This window comes from Ursus americanus, chromosome 25, assembly GCF_024610735.1.
Source record: "Ursus americanus isolate L20-20 chromosome 25, mUrsAme1.1.p, whole genome shotgun sequence".
NCBI lineage: Eukaryota > Metazoa > Chordata > Mammalia > Carnivora > Ursidae > Ursus > Ursus americanus.
This window is the reverse complement of record NC_142151.1, coordinates 8,009,303-8,035,095: the sequence shown is the minus strand read 5'-3', so window position 1 is coordinate 8,035,095 and position 25,793 is coordinate 8,009,303. Positions and strand designations below refer to the sequence as shown.

Genomic DNA, 25,793 nt, shown 5'->3' with positions numbered 1-25,793 from the left:
GCTTTAGAGTTTCCAGAATGCTTTCACTTGTATTGTCTCAGGATGCCAGCGCAGGCTATCTGTACTCTGGAGTATATTAGCTTCTAAGTCAAGACAGCCAACAGCTAAATAGGGGAATGGGCATTGGAAGCCCCTGATGGTGGATGGAAGAGCGCAGCCCAGAATGGGGACCACAGCTGGGGAGGGGCCTTGGGTGGGCTGGGGGAAGGGACGGTATGAAAGGGACCCTGAAAACAAGCTCTCCCTGCTTTTTCATTTAGATTTGGGGCTCTCCCTGCCTTCATCTCTGTTCCTTTCCCTCCAGATCTCTGATCCTGCTCCTTTGCCTGCCTCTGTAGAAGCCCTCCTGGGTGGTGGAAGTTGGATCCATCTAGAAGGGACAGAGTTCACTCCTGAAATTGCGGGTTCTAAAGGCTAAGAAAGTGTGTGGTGGTCCCAGATGGGAAAGGAAATCGTAGTAATGGGGAATAGAAGCTGGTGCTTCTCCTGCCCCATCTAGGAAAGCTTCCAGGAGGAGGTGAATAGGGAGCAGGCAGGTGGGTGGCAGAGAAGGGGAATTCTGGGGACTTAGGGCCGAGTGACTGGTATGAAGCCGAGAAGTCGGGTGGGCAGAGGCAGATCAAGGGGCAGGCTCCGAGGCCCTGGAGTAGGATTTGGTAACAATCCCTCGCGTTTTCTGTAGCTCATGCACTTCCGAGGAGTTGTCGTCTTTCCTCTTGCTGTATCGTCACACTCACCCTGTGGGGAAAAGATACGATAATGACACCCTCCTCTCATGGAAGTAGATGTCAAAGGAATCACATTATTTTCCTGAAATCGTGGCAATGCCAGGACGTGGCGCCGAGGGTCCCCTGGCTCAGCGTGGGGCTCGCTGTGTGGCAGAGAGCTGATGGCAAGGCTTGGAAGGAGTGGGATGGGGAGCAATGTGGTTGTCAACCCAGCACTTCGCAGTTGTCTGTAGAACCGCCCCCCAGCTGCCACCATGTCACACCCATATAGTCCCAAATCACTGCCTGACATTTATTGAATTTCTTATTCCTGGCCTGAAAAAGAGTGTCGGCTGTGGTCTTGAACCACTCAGGCGGCAGGTCCTCCAAACAGCAGGCTAAGACCACAACACTGCCCTCCTCAAAAAGTGCAGCCCCCCCCCCCCCGCCCCATCACACGCCCCTGTGGTTCCACTGTGCTTCAGCCTCGTAGCCAATGGAGCAAATAAGAATATTCGGAAAGAGGGGAGTGGGAAGGAGGGCGGAAATAAGGCTGGAGGATACGTGTAACAGCTTTCGGTTCATGGTAAAGGGTTTCTGCTCTGGCAATGGGAAGCCATTGAAGGGCTTTCAGTGAGAGAGTGGGGCCATGGGACTTGGAAAAGTCTCTCTGAAGGTGGAGGAGGAGAATGGATCAGGGGCAGTGGTGGAGGTGGGCGGGTGCTGCTGCCAAGCTGGGGCTGCCCTCTGTCCATGCTTAGCCGGAGGCCTCTGGTTGTTTTCGTCTGCTTACACTTTGACTAGGTGAGGAGGGCCTTCCTTTCCCTGGCCCTAATGCTCTAGGAGGCTTGTGAGGGTTTGGATGGCTGAAGGATGGGCTAGTCCCATTTGGGGGAGTCATTTAGAGTGGTCAGATCTGGGCAAAAGCTTGGACCAGAGGGGTTCCTCCGACTGGACAATCAGTGGGCTGCCACCAGTGGGTGACCTTTATTCAGTGACCCCAGCCAGTAAATGCCCCACTCTCGGTGGTCGCCTGCTGACCGGTGGAGTCCATGGGATAAAGCGCGGAGGCCTTCGTCTGCTGACTTCACATGTGTCTGTGTGTTCCCCGAGCCCTGCCTGCACTGCCTCCGCTTGGGGGGACTTCAGGCTTACCTGCAGAGGAAGTAAATTAGCTTTGCCTATAGTATCTGAATATTTCTGTCTTAAACCTCTATCCGTAGCTTTTTGAAACAGGAGTGTGTTACTTTTGATTTTCTGGGTGCCTCATGACCAAAATAACAGGTGACCTACAGCTAGACAAAGAAGCACTTTCTAGCCAGAGGGAGGAACATGGGTCAGGCCCTGGGCTGAGAGAGCGTGTGGTGCGTTCCAGACACAGCCAACAGAGCAGCATGGGTGGGGCTCAGAGACACAGCAGGACCTGGGGAGAGGTGAGGTGGAGACGTGAGCAGGCCGGGTTATGCAGGGTCTCGCAGCTTGAGAGTGGTGGGAAGCACCAGCAGTCTCCACGCATGTGGGTGTCATAGCCAAGTTGACATTTTGAAAGGACCTCCTGGCTGCCTTTTGGGGAACAGTGAAGGAGAGTGAGGGTGGAAGCAGGAGGGGCTGTTGGGAGGCTGTCGGAGTCACCCAGCTGAATGAACACGGTAGTTTGGACTAGGGTGCTAGTCATGGAGGGGGTGAAAATAGATGGATTTGGGAGATGTTTCAGGGTAAAATCCCTAGGTGGCCTTCATAGCGGCAGGGAACACTGGAGGAGAGTTCTGCAGAGTGGATTGCAAGTTCGGTTTGGGACATGTAGGTTTTGAAGGGGGCTCTGAAGCATCCAGGTGGAGATGCCAGGTAGACAGGAGGATGTTTGGATCCAGGGGCTAGAAGAAAATAAGGGTTAAAGATAAAATGCTGAGGGCCATGAGCACATAGGTGATAATTAAGGCCATAGGAGTGAATGAGAGTATCCCGGCAAAGGGTGAGAGTGTGGAGAAGAAGCCCCAGGTCCAAGCTTTGTGAAAATCCATCCAATTGTTACAGAAGTGGGTAAGCCATGCCCCCATTGCACCCAGAGCCCAGGGAGGCAGCTGAGTCTTGCACACTCAGGGATCTGTTGTGCACGGCAGCCTCGGCCAAGAGCCAAGTGAACGGTGAATTAAGGAAAGATGATTTTCGAATGGGTAACACGTTCCATAGGCTGTATATGATGGCCTTTCCTCCTGATCAGACTCAGTTCGCCTTTGCTCAGCTTCTTGGAGGAGTCCTGTGGAGCGGGTTCACCTGCCTCATTCATCCTGATGCCCAGGCTTCACTCACCACCCCCCCCACCCTGCCCCGACATTTCATGGTGGGGGCCAGCCGTCTTGGGTCTCTCCACCTCTGTGAGTTGGAGAGCCATATGCTGTGTTCTCATTGTTGGTTGGTTGGTGGAGGGGAGGAGTTGGGCATGGAAGCAGGGCCTCAGGCAGCCGTGGTCCTTGTGTCAGAGGCAAGCAGAGGGAGCTGCTGGGATGACTGGCGGGGCCATGGAGGCCAGCCTCAAGCCCCGGGTTGTGCCTTCAGGGGCCTGTGGCTCCTGGATCGTGGTTTGACTGCAGCTGGGGGCTGAGCCTGAATCTGAGCTACCTCGAGTCACAGCTGTGAGTGGGAATATAGCTTTCCAGGAGGCTTGGGTGAGCGTCACCTTTGTCATCCGCTCGGGTGTACGTCAGGGTGGTCTTGGGCTCTTTTGACATGCATCTGGAGGTTTCCAAGCCTTTCCTGGGCCGTAGAGCCCTGTTCTCAGTTTTGCCCTGGGCCAGGTGGTGGGCAAGCATGCAGAAAGGCACAAGGGGAGAGGGATAGGGCAAGACGAGGGACTGAGGAAGGAAGCCCCTCCCTTGCCATCCTGAGCTGCAGGCCCTTCCTCACGCCACCAGCACGCACACCCACTGTTGCCCTTCTTTTGTGTTTTCTCCTGCCTTTCAGAACCCGGCCACCCTTCAAGACCAGCGTCAGGCTCAGTTCCTCTGGAAGCCTCCCAGCCTTGCTGGTCTCCCACAGTAGGGACTAGAGCCCACAGTGTATCAGTAAATTATGAGAGCTCTGCTCTGCTGGTCTTCATTGTGCTTCCTGCCTGCCAGCTCTGTCTTCGTGAGGAGTTGATCAGGTTTTCCAGTACAGGGACCGAATGTTCTAGGGCTCCTAAACTGTCCAGTAGAGAGCCGGGCGCCTAAGGGGCTGCTCCGCAACCTGGTGACTGACCGGAAAGCTCTGTTTCAAGCTGCTTTTTGTTCATTCCTTCTTGTAGCAGGTGCTAGGGGCTGAGCTGGATGTCCGGGCTGTGATTTCTTCTTGTACACAGCTCAAAACGAAAATGATAATAATTATAATAACCACCTTTCATTGCACACCCGGGGGCTGATGACTGCCCTGGGTGTCTTGTGTATGTATCTCTCCTTTGGTTTCTCACCACAACCCTGCCAGTTTTTGGGATTCTCATGTTACAGGTGGAAGAAAGAGGCCCAGAGAGGTCTCAGAGCAAGTGGCAGAGCTGAGGGTTAAGCCTAGGTGCCCTGCGCTGTGCTGCTTGGCTAGAAAGAGTATTTCTCAGAGATGAGGACAGATTGGGTCTGGTCAGCCTCGAGATCCTGGCAGCTCGTCGGCCCTGTCTAGGGTGTTTTGGTGTAAAGCGGAGTATTTAATACTTCGGTCCCCTCCAGTTCTGACATTCTGCAATTCTGTCACCGGCCTGCGTCCTTTCCCTGCAGGGGCGAAGCTGGAAGTTCTCTGACATAGCACTGGCTCCAGCTGTAGGTTGTCAGGGGGCTGCTCTGGGAAGGACTGAGAAGGGGCTGTGGAGCTCCGAGGCCCTGGTGGAGGTGACAGGTGCATGAGAACCCCTCAAGGGCATTGGAGACAGTGCTTTTGTCAGAGCAGGCCTCTGCCCTCAGGGGACCCACAGTTGGTCTGTCTGTCCTTGCTCTCTCCTTAAGGGGCATGAGGGCCGGCCAGGGTGCCGGCTGGCCTGGGTGCCCTGGGAGAGACCCTAAAACTCAAGCCTTAATTCAGGGTGTCTCTCCAAGGAGTGCTCCACCCACCCTGGCTCACCTGAGCCAGTGTCTCCTCTTCGTTGGGAATTGTAAGGGATTGCGATAGCCGTCATCTGAAGGAGCTTCTGCTGGTGGCTGCAGGCCCTGTGTGTGTGTGTGTGTGTGTGTGTGTGTGTGTAGTGAGACCCTCTTCCTCATCCCACTGCTTCCTTCTACACTCTCCCCTGCCCAGTGTGAATCTGGCTAACCAAGGCTGTGAGAAGGTGTGGCCTTTTTCTTAAGTATATCCCAGTTTCTCTCCCTTGGTGCCTCAGTTTCTCTGTGTCCTGGGTTTCTTGTCACCTGAAATTGCTTTGCCTCCTGTCTTTCCCTCTCACAGATATCCCACTGCTCCCTGGCTCCCCACGCCGGCTGAGCCCTCGGGCAGTGGCCAGAGGGGGCCAGGGCCCCAAACATGGACAGCAGTACCTCAAGGTGCCAGGTCCCCAAGTCCCAGGCCAGCAGGGTAGTTCTGATGGAGAATCTGGCCCGCCCTCCAGGGGAGGGAGCTCCTGCAGCGGCTCGGTGAGTGCTGGGGTGGGGTAAAGGCTGACCCTATTGGGGGCCCCAAGGGAGCCTCTTGACTGGGGCACCCTCCACCTGCGGGGCAGGTGTGTTTGTTGATGTGTGTGTCTGTGTGAAAGAGAGAGAGAGAGAGAGAGAGGCCCAGGTTTTTTGTGAGGGCCTTCTCCTCTCCTCTGTCTCCAAGTCCCAGGCACGCTGGAGCCTTGTGGGCAGAGGACAGGGAAGGGGAGCTGTGAGAGGCCGCGTGCTCCCACCTGTTGGTCTGCAGACTCCCTGACTCCCCTCACAGGTGTGAGGAGCCAGACCTCTGCCGTGGCTGCTCAGAGGCTCTCCCCTGTGCCTGGCGCTTCATCTGGTTGCCCAGGTGACCTCTCAGGTGGCTGCAGAGGCAGATGGGTATCAAACCAGCCATAAACAGGGAAACACCCAAAGGGAGGGAGGCAGGTCCCTCTCCTGCTCCGCCTTGTTCTTTCTCCTCCTGTTCTCTCAACCTCCCACCTCCGGGCTGGCTGAGAGCAGAAGTCGGTCCCCCTGCTGCGGTCTCTGGCAGGGTCCCTTTTGGTGGCTGCAGAGAGGAGGAAGAGGAGGATGTGGGGCTGAGAGGGGCATAGTGCCAAGTGAATCCCTGTGGGGTGCGGCCGGGGTGGGCCTGCTGACAAGAGATTGGCCTTTGTTCTGATGGATCCGGAGAACTTGCCAGTGAGTAATGTGCGTGTGTAAGTATGCGCGTGTTTGCAGGCCGGCCAGCAGATCTGCAAGGAGATGGGTGTGTGTGAGTGTGTTCCAGAGTGTGTGGAGGGCTGCGTGTGTGTCAGAGGGCCCTGGGGTGCTGTGTGTGTGCACAGATGTGTGTGCAGGGGAGCCGGTGCGGGGGTGCTGCGTGTAGGTGCTCTGTGTGAGTGTGCAGGAGTGCTGTGCGGGCACGCGAGGACGTACAGGGCTTTGCTGCTGGGTATACTGTCCGTGCGTGCGAGCGTACGTGTGTTCATCGTTGCCAGAGTGGGTCTGACGGTACTGGTGGCCAGGCTGTGGACAGGTGGGTGGAGGGCTGTGTGGGCTGGGTGTGGCAGAAGAACATAGGCCACTCTGTCCTTTCACTGGGGGGAGTCAGGGCCTCTGGGCCTGAGGGGCTTCCTGGTCCACCTCCCGGGGCCCAGAGCATAAGGTCAGCCTCCTCTGCTTGCTCTTCCTCACCGGACCTGTCCCGTTCTCTCTGGCCAGGTCATCAACAACTACCTGGATGCCAACGAGCCAGTGTCCTCGGAGGCCCGTCTGAGCCGCATGCACTTCCACGACAACCAGAGGAAGGTCGATTACGTGCTCGCCTACCATTACCGGAAACGTGGGGTGCAGCCTGGCCAGGGCTTCCCTGGCCAGTCGCTGGCGATCGTCTCCAATGGGGAGACGGGCAAGGACCCTCATGCTGGGGGCCACGGTGACATTGAGCTGGGGCCACTCGATGCCCTGGAGGAGGAGAAGAAGGAGCAGCGGGAGGAGTTTGAGCACAACCTGATGGAGGCTGGGCTGGAGCTTGAGAAGGACTTGGAGGTGAGGTTGGGCAGGTGGCAAAGGGCCGTGGGATGGGATGGCCCTGCAAGGCTGGGGTCCTGGTGATCAGTGTTACCTGCAGGGAGAGTTGGCTTTGTTCTGGCAGGTGGCATTTTTTTTTTTTTTTAATCTGGTGGGCAAACCAGATTTTCTTGTTAAAGAACTTGAGGAAGAGTCTTGGTATAGCTGGTGCCTCTGCCTAGGGGATCCCAGGTAGTGGTGGCGGTAGGGATGTGCCATTCTGTTCTGTGGGCATTGGCCTAGTTAGAGATTGGAAGTGAGACGTTTCTTCCTGGTGCTCAAAAACCCTATCCTGTGGCCTTCATCAAAGGTTTCTTTGAGATGAAGACCCAGATTGCCTGTTGAACTTTGGATCACATTCTTCTATGGGGGTTATACTTCACTAAGGAATGTGCTTGCCTGGGGCCCTCTGAGGGAGGTGATTCATTGGAAACTGAACATTGGACATGTTTTATCAACTTGTGAGTGACGTATGTTCTCACCTCTGGTCAGTAGCTGCTTAAGGGAATCCATGGAAATCCATTTATGTACATATCCATCTGTCCATCCTTCCATCCTTCCTTCCATCCATCCATCCATCCATCCATCCATCCATCCATCCATCCATCCATCTATCCATCCATCCATCCATCCATCCATTTCTTCATATCACAGTGATCCTTTAAAGACGACCTGCCCTAACCATCCCCTCCATACTTATCTTCTACCCTTCCTACCCTCTCATACCTGCTCCAGCCCATTGGCCTTCTCTTGGTTGTGTGTTGGTCACCCTTACCTCGGGGCCTTTGGACTGGTTGTCCCCTCTGCCTTGGGCGCCCTTCCCCAGACCTGTGCATGCTCAGGCCCTCACTTCTGACCTCTTCCTAACTGTCATCTCTTTCCAGACATCTTCTTGACCATTCTAGCTAAAGTACTCCCACCCCATCACTCTATTCCTTGACCATGCTTTACTTTCCTTCATCACACTTAGCATGACTACCTGAAACAACATGATAGATTTGTTTTTTTATCTGTGCCCCAACCAGCTTCATGAAGGCAGGGGTCTTGTTTGGTTCACTTCTGTATCCCTAGCACCTAGGACAGAGTCCAAAGAATAAAGTAGTGTAGTAGGGGCTTAACAAGTGTTAGTCGAATAAGTAAGTGATCTCCCTGAATCTCACATTCCTCATCTGCAAGAGAGTTAAATGCCCTGCCGGGCTGTAGTTTTACAGGTCCCGTTAATAGATGAGGCAATGAAAACATCTAGCACCATGTATAATACATAGTAGGTGCTCAATAAATGCTCATTAGGATTATTTTAAATAGAGTCATGCTGACGGGTGTGATGCCGTTCTCATCTGTTTTGTAAGATTCAAGTCAATACTGTCCCCAACCTGGAAGGGACCCCCGGGGGTCATTCATCCATTTCTCTGACCCCAGGAAGGATGGCATGTAGCTTGGCTCAGACCCTTGTCCTACTGACCTGTGCTGCTTATCTAGACCATTAAAGTAGGAGCTGCTTCTTTCATTCTTTCCACCAATGTAGGGATTGTACTCTTTGAAGACTAATTGGGGCTCCCTTGCTCTCTTGATTTTCACTTTTTGAAACCCAGAGCTCACTTGGTGCCTCGAACTGGAGTCTGGTGGGAAGGTTTCTCGAGGTAGTAGTTTTTTTTTTTTTTTAAAGATTTTATTTATTTATTTGACAGAGATAGAGACAGCCAGCGAGAGAGGGAACACAAGCAGGGGGAGTGGGAGAGGAAGAAGCAGGCTCATAGCAGAGGAGCCTGATGCGGGGCTTGAACCCAGAACGCTGGGATCATGCCCTGAGCCGAAGGCAGACGCTTAACCACTGTGCCACCCAGGCGCCCCGAGGTAGTAGTTTGTTTTGAGGACCAGGCAGGAGCTCTTGGCATTTCCACCGTGGGCGGCTCAGTCCCCACACCTCTCTCTGGGGGTCAGGGAGCAGAGGCCTGGGCCTCGTCCAGCTGCTCAGCTGGGAAACAGCATCATGCTCAGGAGGGTGGACTCTGGAGCCCAGAGACAGATGTTCACATCCCAGGTCTGGTGCCAGCTAGCCTCACAACCCTGGGTGAATGACTTGCTCCTTTGGAGTCAAAGTTTCCAGGTCTGTGTAAAGGGAATAGCTATACATTCTTTATCGGGTTGTTTGAAGATGAAAACAAGACAACCGAATTAAGTACTTAGAACAGTAACATTGCATGTCCCTGCTATCACTGTTATTTAGAGTTGCCAAATTTAGTAAATTCAAGATGCCTAGTTACGTTTGAATTTCAGATCAACAGCAGATAACTTTAGCAGAAGTATGTCTTGTGAAATATTTGGGACCTACTTAGGTACTTAAAAAATTATTTGTTGCTGATCTGAAATTCAAATGTAACTGTCCTGGCAACTCTTTTTTTTTTTTTTTTTTTTTTTTAAGATTTTATTCATTTGACAAAGAGAGCACAAGCAGGGGGAGTGGCAGGCAGAGGGAGAGGGAGAAGCAGGCTCCTGCTGAGCAGGGAGCCCGATGAGGGACTCCGTTCCAGGACCCTGGGATCATGATCTGAGCCGAAGGCAGACGTTAAACCGACTGAGCCCCCCGGGCGCCCCTGACCTTACTACTGCTACCAGTATCACTCCCAACTTTGCTACCCACCAGCAGGTTCCATTTTGGTTGCTCTTAGAGTCTCCCAGCTTTGGCTGGGAGTTAGGAGGGCCCAGAAATAGCTCTTGGGACTGACCAGTGTTAGATGGGGGCATGGAGTGTGTCCTGGATGGTTGTCTCCGGTCTGCAGCCAGTCAAAAGCGCCTCGCTCCCAGCCTCCCCCACGTCCTCCCCCAGCTTCACGGCCTACTTAACTCTTTTCCTTCAACAGGCCCTTCCAGGTGACTTGGACCCCCTTGTCACCAGAGCCCCCACCACTCATGCACCCTTTGTGACCTACAGTCCTGCAGTGTTGCCTCCCTCTCTCTCTGTGCTAAAAATTAATTATTGTTAGTTTTGGGACCTCTGATGCAAAGTGCTAAGTTAATGGCACTTGTCAGTCACAACATGTTATCATCATTGGTCTGCAGGAGGACCCGCTCATCACTTATGTAAATACCTCCTTATTCTTCACTATCTGCTGCCTCCACAGGCAGTCATTCCAGAGCGGTATGTTTCTGGGAAACGTATGATGGTGTCTTTGTTTCATGCAAGTTTTTCATTTAGAAAATAGACTATATTGTTTAGAAGTTTCAGATGTACAGAAAAATTGGGCAGTGGGTTCCCATATACTCCATCCCCAGTTTCCTCTGCTATCAACATCTGTGTTAATACGGTGCTTTTGTCACAATTGATGAACCAATATTGATATATTATCATTAAGTTCAATCTTTGCTTTCTTCAGATTGAGTTTTTACCTACCATCCTTTTTCCGTTCCAGGATCCCATCCCAGACACCCCATTGCATCTCGTTTCCCCTGCCTCCTTAGGCTCTGCTGGCTATGACAGTTTCTTGAAACTGGACATGTTTTTAATGTACTCAGGAGGCACTCTGTTTCACAACTCATTCTGTTTCTGACTTTTCCTGTCGACCCTGTATGTGGAGACCACGCTGCATGTGCGTCTAACCCATTTTTCCTAATGGGTAAGTGCTTTGCAGCCACTGCGGTTACCTAGTCACTTCCCTAAGGATAATGGGCACCCATGTTGGCTCCAACTGTGTGCCACCCCAACAAGATGGAGTAGGAATTGTCCCCTCCTTCTGGGCCAGCAGTCCTGGATTGTCTCCAGCTCTCCCCTGCACCCCCCACTCCCCGATGCCACCCTGTTGGTGCTAAACACTGGCTGGAGACTCATCTGCTGGAGCCTCCGAGGCCCTGAGCAGCTCTTCCGGGGGCCCGTTGGGGCCGGCACAACTCCTCTCTGTCAGGATGCTCGGTCTTTGCCTTGAGCGGCAGCTGGCACCTCACAGGAGCGGGGCTGCTGCTTGGCTACACCTGGGCGGCCACGGGAAGGGCAGGTGCCGTTATCCCCACCTGCTCGGCAGTCCCTGCCCTGCTGGGCTATGCTGTCTTTTAGGCTCTGATTTCAATTTGATTTTCAGATAAATGGAGAGGAAATGGGTTTCTATCAGAGACCCATTAAAAAGTATTCATTTAGCCTTACAGATCAAACGAATTTTGCATCCATCAAATCCTAATTGATTGAATATCATAGGAGTCATTTCCGACCCTGGTTGCTCTCTGAGTGTGCTTGACACAGGATGATGATTGGTGATGCCTTCCATTTGGTGTTTTACTTTTTTATTCAGTAGGCGTAGTTCCATGTATTACATTGTCCATGTTCATATTTGAAAGGCTATTTAGTATTTATCAGATGACTAAATGACAGTTTGCGTATATGTTTTCTTACGTGTAGCCATTCGATTAGAATTTCATTTAAAGACATCGCTGGAGGTGTCTATGGGCCTATGGGTGGCAGAGACGCCTACCTCCTCACTGCCAGTTTGGATACACGAGGGCTACCTGTCTGGAGATGGGCATCGCTGCCGAGTGGGAGGTGAACGTGAGCATTTGAGGGACTCACCCATCTCCGGCCTCCAGACGGGGCTGTGGAGTGGGTGGGCTGAACAAGGCCTTCTGTGACATGCCTCCTCCCAACCTCTCCCAAGCCCCCTGCCCTGACCACTACAGCCGGAAGGACAGAGGCAGAGACTCCGATGAACGAGGGGCACCAGGGGGATCCCAGAGCCAGGTGCAGTGCAGTGCATGTGATGGGCCCAGGGGCGTGTGTGGACTTGGGGTGTAAAGGCCTTCTCCCACCGTGCAGGCCCTGAAATTCCAGCAGGCATGGCCCACAACTTCATCTATGTGGGCAGCTGGACCTTCTAAACTGGGAGTGGAGGAGAGGGCATTGACAGGGAGCTCAGGGGATACCTTGCTCTGGACTAGCTCTCCGGGGACTAGGGAGCCAGAGAACCGAGAGCAGAGCTGCCTTTATTCAGCATCTGTGGCTGGTCCCTGGGCGGCTCTGGGCAGAGGAAGGCGTGGAAGGGGCCGAGTGCCAGTTGGGAGGCACCAGGGGCCCACGGCTTTATTCAGGACGCAGTGCTCTCCTCTCTGACTTGGTAGCAGGTGGGAGCCCAGGACTGACCAAATCCCTTCCCTCTCTGCAGAGAGAAGACCCTCCCCACAAGCCATAGGATGGCCCTAACACCTGACTGTTCCCCCTATAGCCCTGGACATCTGGCGTCTCAACCCGAATTACTGTAATGAGCCAGAGAAATAGGCTGGGGGCACCTGAGATCTAGGACATCATGATCTCCCATGGGCGCTCATTTCAGGGAAAAAATGTGGGCCAAGAAAGTCAGAATGTCTTCTTACTTTCTTAAAACCAGAGGCCACTGTTTCTTGACCTTTGTCATCACCACCTGTTCCCACTTCCTTTTCAGAAGAGTTTTTTTTATACATCTGATTAAACAGCTGGTAGGACCATGTGTCCTCCTAGGCCTGTGGACGGAGCTGGGGTGACTTTGGGAAATTACTCTCTGTCATTAATCCATGGTTTTACGGCAGGAAACCAACTTTCCTGAATGCCTTCTGTGTGGACTTGTGCTCCTTCAGTTAGTCTTTGTGACTCCCCTGCTAGGTGGCTGTTAGCCTTGTCTCTTTAAGGAGGTGAGAGGCTAGCGTCTCCATCATGGGGACATCAACGAAGTGATCCAGCTGGGATTTGAACTCCATCTGGTCTTTGTCATACTGGGGATGACTGCCAAGCCCTTGATAGCACTTTCCTTTTTTTTTTTTTATAATGATTTTTTATTATATTATGTTAGTCACCATACAGTACATCCCCGGTTTTCGATGTAAGGCTCGATGATTCATTAGTTGTGTATAACACCCAGTGCACCATGCAATATGTGCCCTCCTTACTACCCATCACTGGTCTATCCCATTCCCCCACCCCCCTCCCCTCTGTAGCCCTCAGTTTGTTTCTCATAGTCCATAGTCTCTCATGTTTCATTCCCCCTTCTGATTACCCCCCCTTTCTTTATCCCTTTCTTCCCCTACTGATCATTCTAGTTCTTATGTTCCATAGATGAGAGAAATCATATGATAGTTGTCTTTCTCTGCTTGACTTATTTCACTTAGCATTATCTCCTCCAGTGCCGTCCATGTTGTAGCAAATGTTGAGAACTCGTTCTTTCTGATTGCTGAGTAATATTCCATTGTATATATGGACCACAACTTCTTAATCCAGTCATCTGTTGAAGGGCGTCTCGGCTCCTTCCACGATTTAGCTATTGTGGACATTGCTGCTATGAACATTGGTGTGCATATGGCCCTTCTCTTCACTACGTCTGTATCTTTGGGGTAAACACCCACTAGTGCAATGGCTGGATCATAGGGTAGCTCAATTTTTAACTTTTTAAGGGACCTCCACACGGTTTTCCAGAGTGGCTGTACCAACTTGCATTCCCACCAACAATGTAGGAGGGATCCCCTTTCTCCACATCCTCTCCAACAATTGTTGTTTCTTGCCTTGTCTATTTTTGCCATTCTAACTGGCGTAAGGTGGTATCTCAGTGTGGTTTTGATTTGAATTTCCTTGATGGCTAATGATTTTGAACATTTTTTCATGTGTCTGTTAGCCATTTGTATGTCTTCATTGGAAAAGTGTCTGTTCATATCTTCTGCCCATTTTTTGATTTGTTTATTTGTTTCTCGTGTATTGAGTTTGAGAAGTTCTTTGTAGATCTTGGATACCAGTCCTTTATCTGTAGTGTCATTTGCAAATATATTCTCCCATTCCGTGGGCTGCCTCTTAGTTTTTCTGACTGTTTCCTTGGCTGTGCAGAAACTTTTAATCTTGATGAAGTCCCATAAATTCATTTTATCTTTTGTTTCTCTTGCCTTTGGGGATGTGTCATGAAAAAGGTTGCTTTGGCCGATGTCGTAGAGGTTGCTGCCTATGTTCTCCTCTAGAATTTTGATGAATTCCTGTCTCACATCGAGGTCTTTCATCCATTTGGAGTTTATTTTTGTGTATGTGTGAGATAGTGGTCAAGTTTCATTCTTTTGCATGTAGCTGTCCAATTTTCCCAGCACCATTTATTGAAGAGACTGTCTTTTTCCCACCGGATGTTTTTTCCTGCTTTATCAAATATTAGTTGCCCAAAGAGCTGAGGGTCCATTTCTGGGCTCTCTATTCTGTTCCATTGGTCTATGTGTCTGTTTTTGTGCCAGTACCATGCTGTCTTTGTGATCACAGCTTTGTAGTACAGCTCGAAATCCGGCATTGTGATGCCCCCAGCTTTGTTTTTCCTTTTCAACAGTTCCTTGGAGATTCGGGGTCTTTTCTGGTTCCATACAAATTTAAGGACTATTTGTTCCAGTTCTTTGAAAAACGTTCTCGGTATTTCGATCGGGATAGCATTGAAAGTGTAGATTGCTCTGGGTAGCATGGACATTTTAACTATGTTAATTCTTCCGATCCATGAGCATGGAATATCTTTCCATCTTTTTATGTCTTCCTCAATGTCTTTTAAGAGTGATTTATAGTTTCTAGAATAAAGGTCCTTTACGTCTCTGGTTAAGTTAATTCCAAGGTAACGTATGGTTTTTGGTGCTATTGTAAATGGGATGGATTCCCTAATTTCTCTTTCTTCGTTCTCGTTATTCGTGTACAGAAATGCAACTGATTTCTGAGCATTGATTTTGTATCCCGCCACGTTACTGAATTGCTCTATAACTTCTAATAGTTTGGGAGTGGCTTCTTTTGGGTTTTCCATATAGAGTATCATGTCATCTTGATAGCACTTTCCTATTCCCCCTTCCCCAGAATTCTTAGGAGAGGCTCCATCGAACACAGGGAAAATGCAAATGTGGGTCTAAGGATGCCCCAATCCAGGCAGTGTCTTGGTGATGGCTGCTGTGCTCTCATGAGTGTGGGGAGCATGTGCGCTGCTGTTGACTTGACTTGTGCTAATGACTGAGGAAAATGTGCTGATTTCCCCCTGGCTTTGCCTGTGTTCCTGTCCCGCGTGCCCCACGCTGAAGCCGCATGCAGGAGCCTTCTGCTTCTCACCTGCCTCTCTTTCCTGCCCCCAAGGGACCTTCAGGGGACACAACAAAGACAGCCCCGGCAACCCCTGCCCCCGGGACTGCACAGCTGAGCAGAGCAGAGCCTCCGCAGGGCTGGCTGGACCTCATCTCCCAGGGGAGGCCTCTCTGCAGCCTGGTGGGGGGGTACAGAGAGAAGGGAGGAAGTCAACCCCCCCCCCCAAACTGGGTACATATTTCCTTTTCCAAGGAGTTTAAAAAATTTACACTCAGTATTCTCACTCAATGCTAATGGCATCCCCGCTGAGGTGGTTAGAGCAGCTCTTGTCCTCTTGGCATAGGAAACCTAAAACGCCTTATTAAGCCAGTCAGGAGCCTGGCTGGGCCTTGCAGCAGCTCCCCCTGTTCTCTTAAAACGACTGTCCAGGGCGGCATTTTGTCTACACAGTCCCCCACCCGGAGATGAGCACTGTCCGGGTTGTGAAAGAGGTCGGGTTGCGGGTCTAGTGGAAGGCAGGCCGAGGGTTTCCGCAGCTGGGGTGTGACTCGCTCTCAGGTCCTTCATGCCTGGGGTCTTTCCTCTATTGGTCAGGGCTTCCAGAGCTCTCCAGGATTCCTCAAAAGGGGCTGGAAGGGGTGTCCGGGCTCTGACTTGCCAGTCCCACCCTACAGAGCAGAGGGCAACGGTCCGTGCCTGGCCTGGCTGAGGGGCCCTGCGCCGGGCACCACTGAGCTGGCGGTGTGTCCTGCTGGTTTTCTGTTACCAGGTGCAACCAGTGAGGTGTGAGAAAATGCGACCCTGGGATATTAGAGCTGGGAGGGCTTTGGATCATTTCTTTCAATTCAGTCAGAGAGCAGGGCCTAAGGTTGAGAGGATGTGGCTTATACAAGCTCACAGTGCTAGTTAATGTTTTAAGTAAATGAAATCTTGGTGATAGAGAGTCTGTGCCACAAGCAAGTCAAGAGGGCAAGCTTCCTTCTGTTCAGTCTGTCGTCCTGGTGCCTGAGTTGCTATCTTCCTGCACGGCTGAGGTCCGACGGGCGCTCCTGGTCCGACGGCGCCGGGGTCTGGGGCTGGTGCCTCTTCTCCCGTAATATGCCATGCTGGTTGTTAAATATTTTGAGTAGCCCTTATGCTTTCCAAGGGTATTGGCATCAGTCTCTGCATTTGCTGAAGAGAGGGTCAGGGGATAGTTGGTCTCCGTCCTGCTAATCATTCCCCTTCAGGGCAGTACTAGGTGTTTGGGGCTCTGAGAGAGACACGGGGAAAGAAGGCCCTTCTCGGTTTGTCAGCTGGAAAGTTCGAGGTCTTTGTGGGCAGAGGCTGCTTGGACAGTCACTTCAGCTGTAAAGACACTCAAGGGATAAGCTCTGGGGGGAACCTGCCAGGCTCTGTCTCTGCCACCCTCTCCTGCCTCTCATTTAGCAGTTTTTTTTTTTTTTTAAGATTTTATTTATTTATTTGAGAGAGAGAGCGAGCAAGCAAGCGAGCAAGACAGAAGGATTAGGGGAGGGGCAGAGGGAGAGCAAGAGGGAGAAGCAAACTCCTTGCTGAGCAGGGAGCCCGATGTGGGACTCGATCCCAGGACTCCGGGATCATGACCTGAGCTGAAGGCAGATGCTTAACTGAGCCACCCAGGCGCCCCTCGTTTAGCAGATCTTGACTGAGCATTTGCAGGTATCCCATCCTGGGAGCTGATGACACAGTGTGACTACGATGTGGTCTCTGCCTTCAAGGACCTCGTGGTCTATTAGGGGATGCTGACCTGACTGCAGAGAGTCAAGTGCAGTAAGATTGGGTACCAGCAGAGTGACAGACTATCTGGCCGACTCCCAGTCCGCCTCTGCCTGGAAGCTCTTGGCTGGATCACCTTCCCTCTGCCTGCCTCGGATGCTCGGGTCCTGGCAGAAGTGAGCAGGCTGAGTCTCAGACTCTTATCAGGTCTCTGGGCGGGATTCAGTCTCTGCACACGGAGCCGCTAGGGGAGCTGTGCAGGTTAGAAGGTTTAGCTCAAGCGGGTGTTGTAGTGGCAGGGTCTTTGAGCCTTCGAGGTCTGGAGACATCCGGGGCTCATATTTGATGCTTGGTAGGTGGGGAGGATGGTTCTGGGGCTGCTTCAGCCTGAAGCATCTCCTCACTGAAGACAGGGTCTCCCTGTCACCCCCGGTCAGCTCCTCTGGGTGCCTCAGTACCTCCTGATGAACCTGGGGCTGTGAGGCAGTGTCAGGAGCTCTTTAAACCTTGGGAGTTCTTTGAATAGAATTCAGGGGCAGAATTCATAAGCTTGGATGGTAGAACACTGTGCTTTATTTTCACCAACATTTAACTGGAACTTAGCGGTTACTTCAATTAAGGATATGGGCACAAACCTACATCCCTGTGAGTTCCTGTGAGTTTGTTGCTGACAGAAATCACACGTAGGTTCCTACTGGGTTATATAGCTGTTGCACGAATCTCCAAAAGCATGGATACTCATCGTTACTTTGAAATGATGACAATTTTGAGATATGCTGCCAGGTCTTGCTATTTCATGTATTGATAAAGAAGTGAGTATATGACTAGATCACGAGTTTACATTTAAATATTTTAGTAACTGTATTTCTGTATACTTAGTCCCTCCTCATTCTGTTAATTATGTTACACATCTAAAAATATTCTGAGAATGGGTCTCTAGATTTCAGCTGACTGTCTTAGGGTTCCAGGCCCAAAAAAGATTATGAACTCCTGCACATAACCCCTAAGGCTTAGGAGAAGCCTCAGGCAGTGAGTGGTGGTCCCGCCTGGCTGCTGTGGGAAGGGAGATCCCATGGGGACACCCACTGGCTACTCTCTCGAGACTGGCTGGCCCAGAGAAGGTTCCTGGGGAGTCCTGAGGCAGGGGGCTAATTTGAGGGGCATGTCAACTGAGCACACTGTGACAGCTGAGCCCTTACTCACCGCCACCCCCGCTATTGGGGCCTGCATGCCTAATCACATTTGAAAGTGTGTGCTTTAGTCCATGATATGCTTGAACCCAAGAAGGACATGGAGAGGAAAGAGGGTTGGGCTGAGCACCAGAAGACTGGGTTCTAGGTTTCATTCTGCCACCAACTGGCTTCTTTCTGGACTTTGACTTCCCCATCTAGAAAAGAAGGTTGGGCATCATCAGGGATTCTCAAACTGTGTACCTGAGAGTCCTAACTTCCTGTGACGTACACTGATGTCATCTGTGCTGAAATAAAAATTGATACTGTTTTCTCATTTAACTGGAAAATTGCAGTGATAAAGATAATTTTCTCAATTTAAAATTGTTCTTAGGGGCACCTGGATGGCTCAGTTGGTTAAGTGTCTGACTCTTGATTTTGGCTCAGGTCATGATCTCAGGGTCGTGAGATTGAGCCCCACATTGGGCTCTGTGCTGCTGGTAGAGCCTGCTTAAGAGTCCCTCTCTCTCCCTCTACCCCTCCCCCCCCAATTGTTTTTTTCCTTTAACCTTTGGAGGCTGGTCTCTCAGGAAATACTTGCTGGGGCAAAGGAAGTGGATGAGAAGTACAGGAATACTAATGGGAAAACTTAGAATCGGCCAACCATATTTAGTTTGGCAACTTAGTTTTGGTTGTGGTTTTTTGTTGCCTATCGTGTGAGTTCTTCCACTAAAATTTGTGTTTGTTTGAATGTTGGGATTAAGCATGTTGGTAATCGAAGGACTTTTGTAGAGGGTTCTACAAAGAGCATGATGACCTGGAGGTGCTCTAACAGCTCTTGTGGGTTCCAAGGCCCCTGCCTGCTTGGGCATTTGTGAGCATAGGCACCTGGGGATGCATTCTGCTCAGAAGGCTGACCTTTGCCCTGGATGGGCAGAGGGTGAGTGGATTGGTGAGTCTGAGCGGGGTGATGGCTCTTCTCCAGGGGAGATAGTGCTCATGTTTCCTTCAGGCCACAAACAACAGCTATTATGCCCTGATGTGTTCCCAGCCTTCCCTGTTCTGTGCACCATGACTGCGAAGAGGACAAACCGACAGTACTTTGGAAGCAAAAGAAAGGAGAGCTGGCAGGGTTGTTAGCCATGTCACAGTCTTCTGAAGTGGACAGTGCACTGTGGAGACCCCACCTTCCCTTGTCCCTCTATCCCTTTTGACTTGGAGCTCAGCTAAGGCAAGAGTGTTGTGAATCTTCCCAGCAGGATTCATGGAGATTGCCATTTATGGCGTGATGGCTCCCAGGAAGCCCTGGGTGGATTCTGATGGCTTCGGAATGTGTTCACCATCCGTTGAGCATCGCTGGTTTGGGGGTCTCATCTGCTGTATACCAGCCCGCCATGGATAGCAGCCAGACTCCGTGTCCAGCTCGGCAGTCCAAGGGGCCGGGTGACCACTGGCATTCTTGTAACTGTCTTGTTGAGTTTCTGCTCGGGGATCCATCCATTGCCGTCAGGTGTTGAAGGGTGGAGTATGTCTGGCTGTGAACGTTGTAGCTAAAGCTGTGTTTCCCCTACTCTCTGAACTCGTCCAGCCCAGGGAACTTACACTTAGCTCATCCACAAGCCCTTGGAGGGTTGAAGTTTCCCAGGACGCAGAGAGGGCCTGCGGCGTTTTAGCACCTTTTTTTAGGAACAGGAAGTCATAAGGAGCGGAATTTGATGGGTATGCTGTTCTGTTGTATTTTCTTTGTCAGGTGCAGGCACAGGAACCCCAAAGGCTTTGGAGCTGATGCCCCGGGGCCCTAAGTTTGCGTGGGTTTGCCGCTGGCTCCCTGCATGTACCACCCATCCCTGGTTACAGCATTGTGTGTTGCTATGTACTGTTCTCACTGTGGACCATGGGGTTGTAGGGGGTGCGTTCAGACCAGCTCATGCCGTGGTCTGTGAGCAGGGCGGGGCAGTGCCAGCTCTGCTAGTGGAGTGTTTTAGAAAACCAGTGGCTATTGGTAGGAGTTACTTCCTGTGGGTCCCCTGGACTTGCTCAGCAGCAGAATGTAGTGGGAAGAACTTTGTGTGTGGAGGGCAATGAGCAGAATTCACTGCCGTGTGCTTTTGTGCAAATTTGTCAGCCATGCTGGGTCGGTTTTCTTATCTGAGCCCTGCAGCCAGCACCTACCGCAGGTGAAAACTTTATAAACTTCAGAAAATGAAGTGTCCTTGTTTTCACAGTTCTTTTTTTTTTTTTTTTTTTTTTTTAGATTTTATTTATTTATTCGACAGAGATAGAGACAGCCAGCGAGAGAGGGAACACAAGCAGGGGGAGTGGGAGAGGAAGAAGCAGGCTCATAGCGGAAGAGCCTGATGTGGGGCTCGATCCCATAACGCCGGGATCACGCCCTGAGCCGAAGGCAGACGCTTAACCACTGTGCCACCCAGGCGCCCCTGTTATCACAGTTCTTTATAGGAACCGTGTGGGGTTTCCTCTCTGCCAGTGGGCCTGAGTTGGCTCTCTCACCTGTCCAATGCTTTCTTTAATTTTCTGATTTTTTAACCTCCCCATGTTCCAAACGAATGAAAATGCTTACTGTGTGGGTTAGGTACCCCCAAAGGGAGGAGAAGGTGCAGGGAGTTTACTGTCTAGCTGGGAGACCAGATAGACTCATGAGGGCACATGTGCTGACTGCTTCTTTTCTGGGTCAGAAAGTCTCACAATTTCAGTTGTTGAATACCATGATGGTGATTTTGAATCCACTGCTTACCCGTTGCGGGATTGTCAGGATCCCCGTTTACTATCTATACTGTTATTTGTTGAATACTTTTGCTAAATTGGCTCACTTTTTAAGCTTAAATTTATTTTAAAAGGAAATATTACATTGTTATAAATGGAGAACTGATATCACTGGCCAACAAATAGCCAATACTGCAAAAATAAACCACACCAGAAACAAAATAACTTTATTCATTCCTGGCTGGACACAGCTGGCAGCAGAAGATCTCAGGCTGGGGGGCCTGCTCACTCTTCGTTGAGAAAGGAGGCTTCACTAGTGTCCAAGTGGTTAGCGGTATATTGGCATCTTACTGAGACTTTATCTTTGCAGGATAATTGGAAAGGGGCTAACTTTCTCACTATTTAAAAATGCTATTTTTTAAAAAAGATTTATTTATTTTAGAGAGAGTGCACACATGTGCACACTTGAGTGGGGGGAGGGGCGGAGGAGAGAATCTTCAAGCCGACTCCCCGCTGAGCACAGAGCCTGATGTGGGACTCGATCCCATGACCATGAGATCTTGACCTGAGCTGAAACCAAGAGTCAGACGCTTAAATGACTGAGCCCCCTGGGCGCCCCTAAACATGCCCTCTGATACTCTGTTGTATCTGTTATTTGAGGCTCCTTGTTCCGTACTTGGACAACGTCACAGAAGCACTTAGTACACCCTCTGAGCTTCACTTGTCCCTGGATAGACTGAAGACTTTGAGAACTGGGGTTGTGTTTTCTGCTTTATTTCTTTGTACAGTGTCTGGCACATAGCAAATACTCAACAGTGTTTGTTGAATTGATTCAAAGCATAATGTGTAGCAAAGACAGTATCCTGTAGCGTTGAGGGGGCGGCAGAGAGCCTTAAGAGTCGGGCTTGGCAGGGAAGGCTTTCTGGAAATGGGCCCCTCTCACAGCCACCTGGAACCTGTCCCTTCTCCGCTCCTCGTGAGCCCTCTCCCATTCTTCCTTCTCCTTGGTTCCCTCACCTCCTTCTCCAACCAGGGAAGAGAATACCACAGCAAGCTGCTTGCCCCCAGAGCCACCCACCCTGAGGAGAAGGCTGAGGGGAGCAAAGACCAGGGTGTGGGGTGGGAGGAGTAGGGGGACGTGGGGGGAGGGGGAGGAAGTGGGGAGGGAGAGCTGGGCGGTCAGGAGACCTGCGGGCTAGGCCGGAGCCCTTACAGGCTGCCCTTAGGTCCAGCATTAGGGGAGTCTGGTGCCCTTCCCAGGGCAGAGGTGGAGCCCCGGGGCTTGTCAGCTGTCCTGTCGTGTTATTCCATCCTCCTTCCTCTCCGGCTGCTTCCCTTTCTTCTTGCGGCCAGCAGCCTCTTGCTCTGCACTGGTGGGCAAGTCCCACGGCCCCAAAGACCGCTGTGGCAAAGCCCTTAGTGGTGGTTGCGTTTATGTGAGGCTGGTCTCCGTAATGTGAATGTACAGTCCTCCAGAACAAGACACAGACGCTGTTTGCTGCGGACGCCGTGTCAGGAGCTGCCCGTATGACCCATGGCTGTGCCCTGAAGGCCCCTCTGCCGCTGGGACCCTACTTTCATTCAGTCCCTAGTAGTCCCAGTGTTGTGGCAGCGGGTGTGGTTCTCTCCCTCCTGCCATGGGAATCTGGACCCTTCCCTCCCTGAGCATCTTGCTGCTGCTTTCCCTGTTACTAGTAATGACCACTGTTCCACTGTGCTCAGTGCATCCAGTAACTCATTAAATCCTGATAACAACCCTCTGAAGTATTTATTACTACTACCCGTCTTGTAGATAAGAACACCGAGGTTACCTAACTTGGTCAGGGTCAATCAGCAGGTGTCAGGAGGGGATTCAGACAGACCCTGAGTCTGAGCTCTCAGTCACTATGGTGTCCCCCCTCTCCAGGGATAATGCTTCTGTCGTCTGAGCCTGGGGCGGGGGAAGGGATGGCCTTATTCTCACCATCGGGGTTGCCAGAAGTTAAAGCAGGTTCAGGAGAGGAAAAGGCAGCCTCTGAACTTGCGAGTATTCTCTGCTTACCTCTTTGCTCCCTGTGGTGCACACCTGTCTTCCCTCCTATCTACGTGGGAGGTCATGGGTTGGGGAACTGTTGCACCCCGCAGATAATTTTTAATTACGAGGTTTGTAATTTGTGTTTGTGGCAAGAATCAATCCTCTCAGGACGGGCCCTGAGACCATTAGATGGGTGTGGAGCCAGCAGGCAGGGACGAGAGGCAGCAGGGCTGCACAGGAGGGTGAGGGGGGCGGGGCACGGCAAGAACTGGAGACCGCAGGGGTCTGGGTCCGGAGCTGCTTGGGGCCCCAGTGGGGAGGACAGTGAGCCAGGGTGAAGGTCAGCTTCCCCGGGGAGCGGGGCTGGGATGATCCCCAGGTGTGCGTACTGCCCTTTCCTGCCTTCTGGCAGCAGAGTGGGTATGGGGGACCAGGAGGCGTTGGTCTGGAGCGTGCTCAGCCTTCCTTCTGTGTGGCTTCTCCCCGTCCGGTTCTCCCATCGCCCCACATCCTCTGTATGGACTCTCAGGTCTTTCCCTCAGACCCTTCATGTCGCCCTGCTGAAGCAGCTGCACTTTAACGGGGATCAAAGCTTCAGGCTTTTGGGCACCAGCAGGTGGAGCGGGGCTCTGGAAATCACACCATACTGGCTCTTTCTTTTTCCAAGAACCATGGCCCCACACAGGCCTCCCTCCTTCCTTTCCCCCAGCTGTCGTAAGCCGCTTACCTCAGAGCCTAATGCCATAACCGCCCGGCGACATTCGGGTTGGAATGCCCTTAAGTGCAAAGGTCTCTCTGCTGATCTGGGATGAAGGAGGAGGACGTGGTCAGTACATCTGGGGAGGTCGGTGTTTAATGAAGGAACCGGAAGGCAGACGGTGTTTCAGGGTCATGCAGGATGACCCCTGTAAATGTGCGGGTTTATTCCATGTGTGGCTACTTATGGAGGGGGAGTGGTTAATCTGCTCAAGGCTTCCTGCGTTCTGGGTCATTCCCTCCTGCTGTTAGGATGCTCAGGAAATGGAAGCTAATTCAGTCATTAATCTTAGCCTAAGTCAAGCTGAATCAGACGCAGAGTGTAATGCCCTCCAGGACCAAAGGGCTGTGGCTTATCTGTGATGCCCCTCACCTTCACTGGTTTGGGTAATTGCCAACTGCCCAGACCTTATCTGCCTACGTACGTACGTTCACATCCTGAGTGTCCTGCTGCGATGACTGGAACCAAGGGGAACAGGGCTGGAAGGTTTCCTGAAGGAGGAAGTTCTGATGCAAGCAAAGTTGGAATGCCAGACTGAATCTGAGTCCCAGCTCAGCCACTAAGCGATGTCTAAGCTTGGGCAAGTCGTGTGACGCCTCCTGCCTGTTGGTTTTCTCATTGGATCTCTGAATTGTTTCGAGGGAACATCTGACACACGGTGGACACTTAATAATTGGTCAAGGACACAAGCGATTCAGTTTTCGTTGCTATTCTAGTTTCTTAATCTCAGGTCCAGAGATCTCTAAAGCACTTTCGTCTTTTTTCTGGCCTCCAGGCTGACCTGTCTATGAATGAGATGCAGTCTCCCATCCGAGTGATGCCCATCTCCCTTCTGGTCTGGCTTCACGGACCAGCTGCAGACCACGACACCTGCCTGTTGTCACATTGCCCTGGGGAGCCCCTCTCTAGAAGGCTTTTTTTCCCCCCCTTTTCTTCTTTCTGGGGTCTCTGGAAAGCTCTCTCAAATACCTTACCAGAAGGCCGACTGGTCACTCACCTGGAAGCAGAGAGACCTTCGCCTCCCTGGGCCTGTGACTGGGTCTTCAATCTTTGTGCCCTGGTGTGAGCTGGCAGTCTCGCCTGTTACACTGAATACTGGATTTTAAAATCCTCATCAGGCTTGAAGTGTTTTCATGTCACTTGTTATAGTAGGTCCTTTTTCAAAGTGAATAATCAGCATCATAAATCTGTTTTCTAAACCTGGACTTTCACATCTCAAGCTTGTTTGAAGGGAGGCACTCCCCTAATTTTCTCACTGTGCTTTGGTGGGAAATGCTATATACCACACAGCTCTAAGCACATTCTGGCCTTTGAACCTACAGGAGGAAGAGAGAATATAAAACCGGCTCTCTTGCTTGCTTGTGCGGTATTGGAAAACTCAAGAGGGAAGTTCTTCTTGAGGTCTAACCTAACTCCCTCCAGAGCAACCATCTGTTGGTGAAGGAGCAGATCAGATGGAATGCATTTGATTGGCCCCACTGGGTCTCATGTATCTGGGGGATTTGTCTCCAGAGCCTCATTTTGAGGCTCCCATGTCCTAGGTAGTGGAGCCAGTGGGAGGATTGGAAAATATCTTCTTTATGGGCCCGAGGAGGAGGGAGTCTGGCAGTGTGCAGATGGGAGCTCTTCTCCCAGCTTGTTCAGACGCAGGACAGTTGTGTGACTTTTCACAGATCTTGCATTTCATTGTTTGTGGCTGGTTTGGTTTCCTCCATCTCCTGTCTCCTGTGGCATCAATAAACAGGACAGCTTGCCATTTTCTGCAGTTACCTTTTCCTCGGTGGGCTGCATGAGATGTTTGCAGGTTATCTTGTCCTGCAGGCTTTCTGTGTCCATGTCTTTCAAACATCTTCCCAGAGACTTCTCCATCACTTCAGATAATATGTCCCTATGCTTTGTAGTGACAAGGTTCTTTCTAGAGTCTGACTTGAACCTCTCTTGCTGCCATCTCAATCCCTTGGCCCACCTAGTCCTGGCCTCTAGAGAGGCCAAGAACAGCTGTTCGACCTCGCCCCTGTTCCTTCCTTGTTCTTGTTGGGGTATCACCTCCGTGCATCTAGCTTGTGAATCCCCCAGCAATTTCTTTGTCACTAGATCACATTGCAAGCTCCTGTCCAAATGCTGTCTGGCTGCTTCCTGTTCCAGGCATCTCCCTCCCACCTGAGTATTTGTGTTTCTGATTATTTATCCCCAGATGCAATGGCCACATTTTTCCAGGTTGAATCTGCTCATTGTTACTTCCTGCCTGGGTTTGCTAACATCTCCAGGTTCCTTTTGCAACCTCGGCTAGCTGGGCGGTGTGCAGACCGAATGGAGCAGGATGGGGAGAGCCCGTTCTCCTGCTGACAGGGGCCCCACCCCTCTGAAGTCAAGGCCCTCCCCAGGAGGACATCTGAACTGATGAACACAGAAGGCCATCAGATGCTGCCAGCAGGGGGACGACCTACGTGGAGACCTGTCCCAGCTGTTCGGCTTTCTTGTGGTCTCCTGAGCCGAGA

At 51.4% G+C, this 25,793-nt stretch overlaps 1 protein-coding gene across 3 annotated transcripts in view; it reads left to right on the top strand.

Moving 5' to 3' along the window:
* ANO2 (anoctamin 2) overlaps positions 1 to 25,793 on the top strand; it is a 350,061-nt gene that overhangs the window by 17,730 nt on the left and 306,538 nt on the right. For all 3 annotated transcript variants that reach the window (XM_087855561.1, XM_087855560.1, XM_045781339.2), the window contains exons 2-3: positions 5,112 to 5,296; positions 6,518 to 6,844. In XM_087855561.1, coding sequence (XP_087711687.1) covers positions 6,578 to 6,844 — 267 coding nt within the window. In that variant the 5' untranslated portion in view covers positions 5,112 to 5,296; positions 6,518 to 6,577. The remainder of the gene's footprint in view (positions 1 to 5,111; positions 5,297 to 6,517; positions 6,845 to 25,793) is intronic.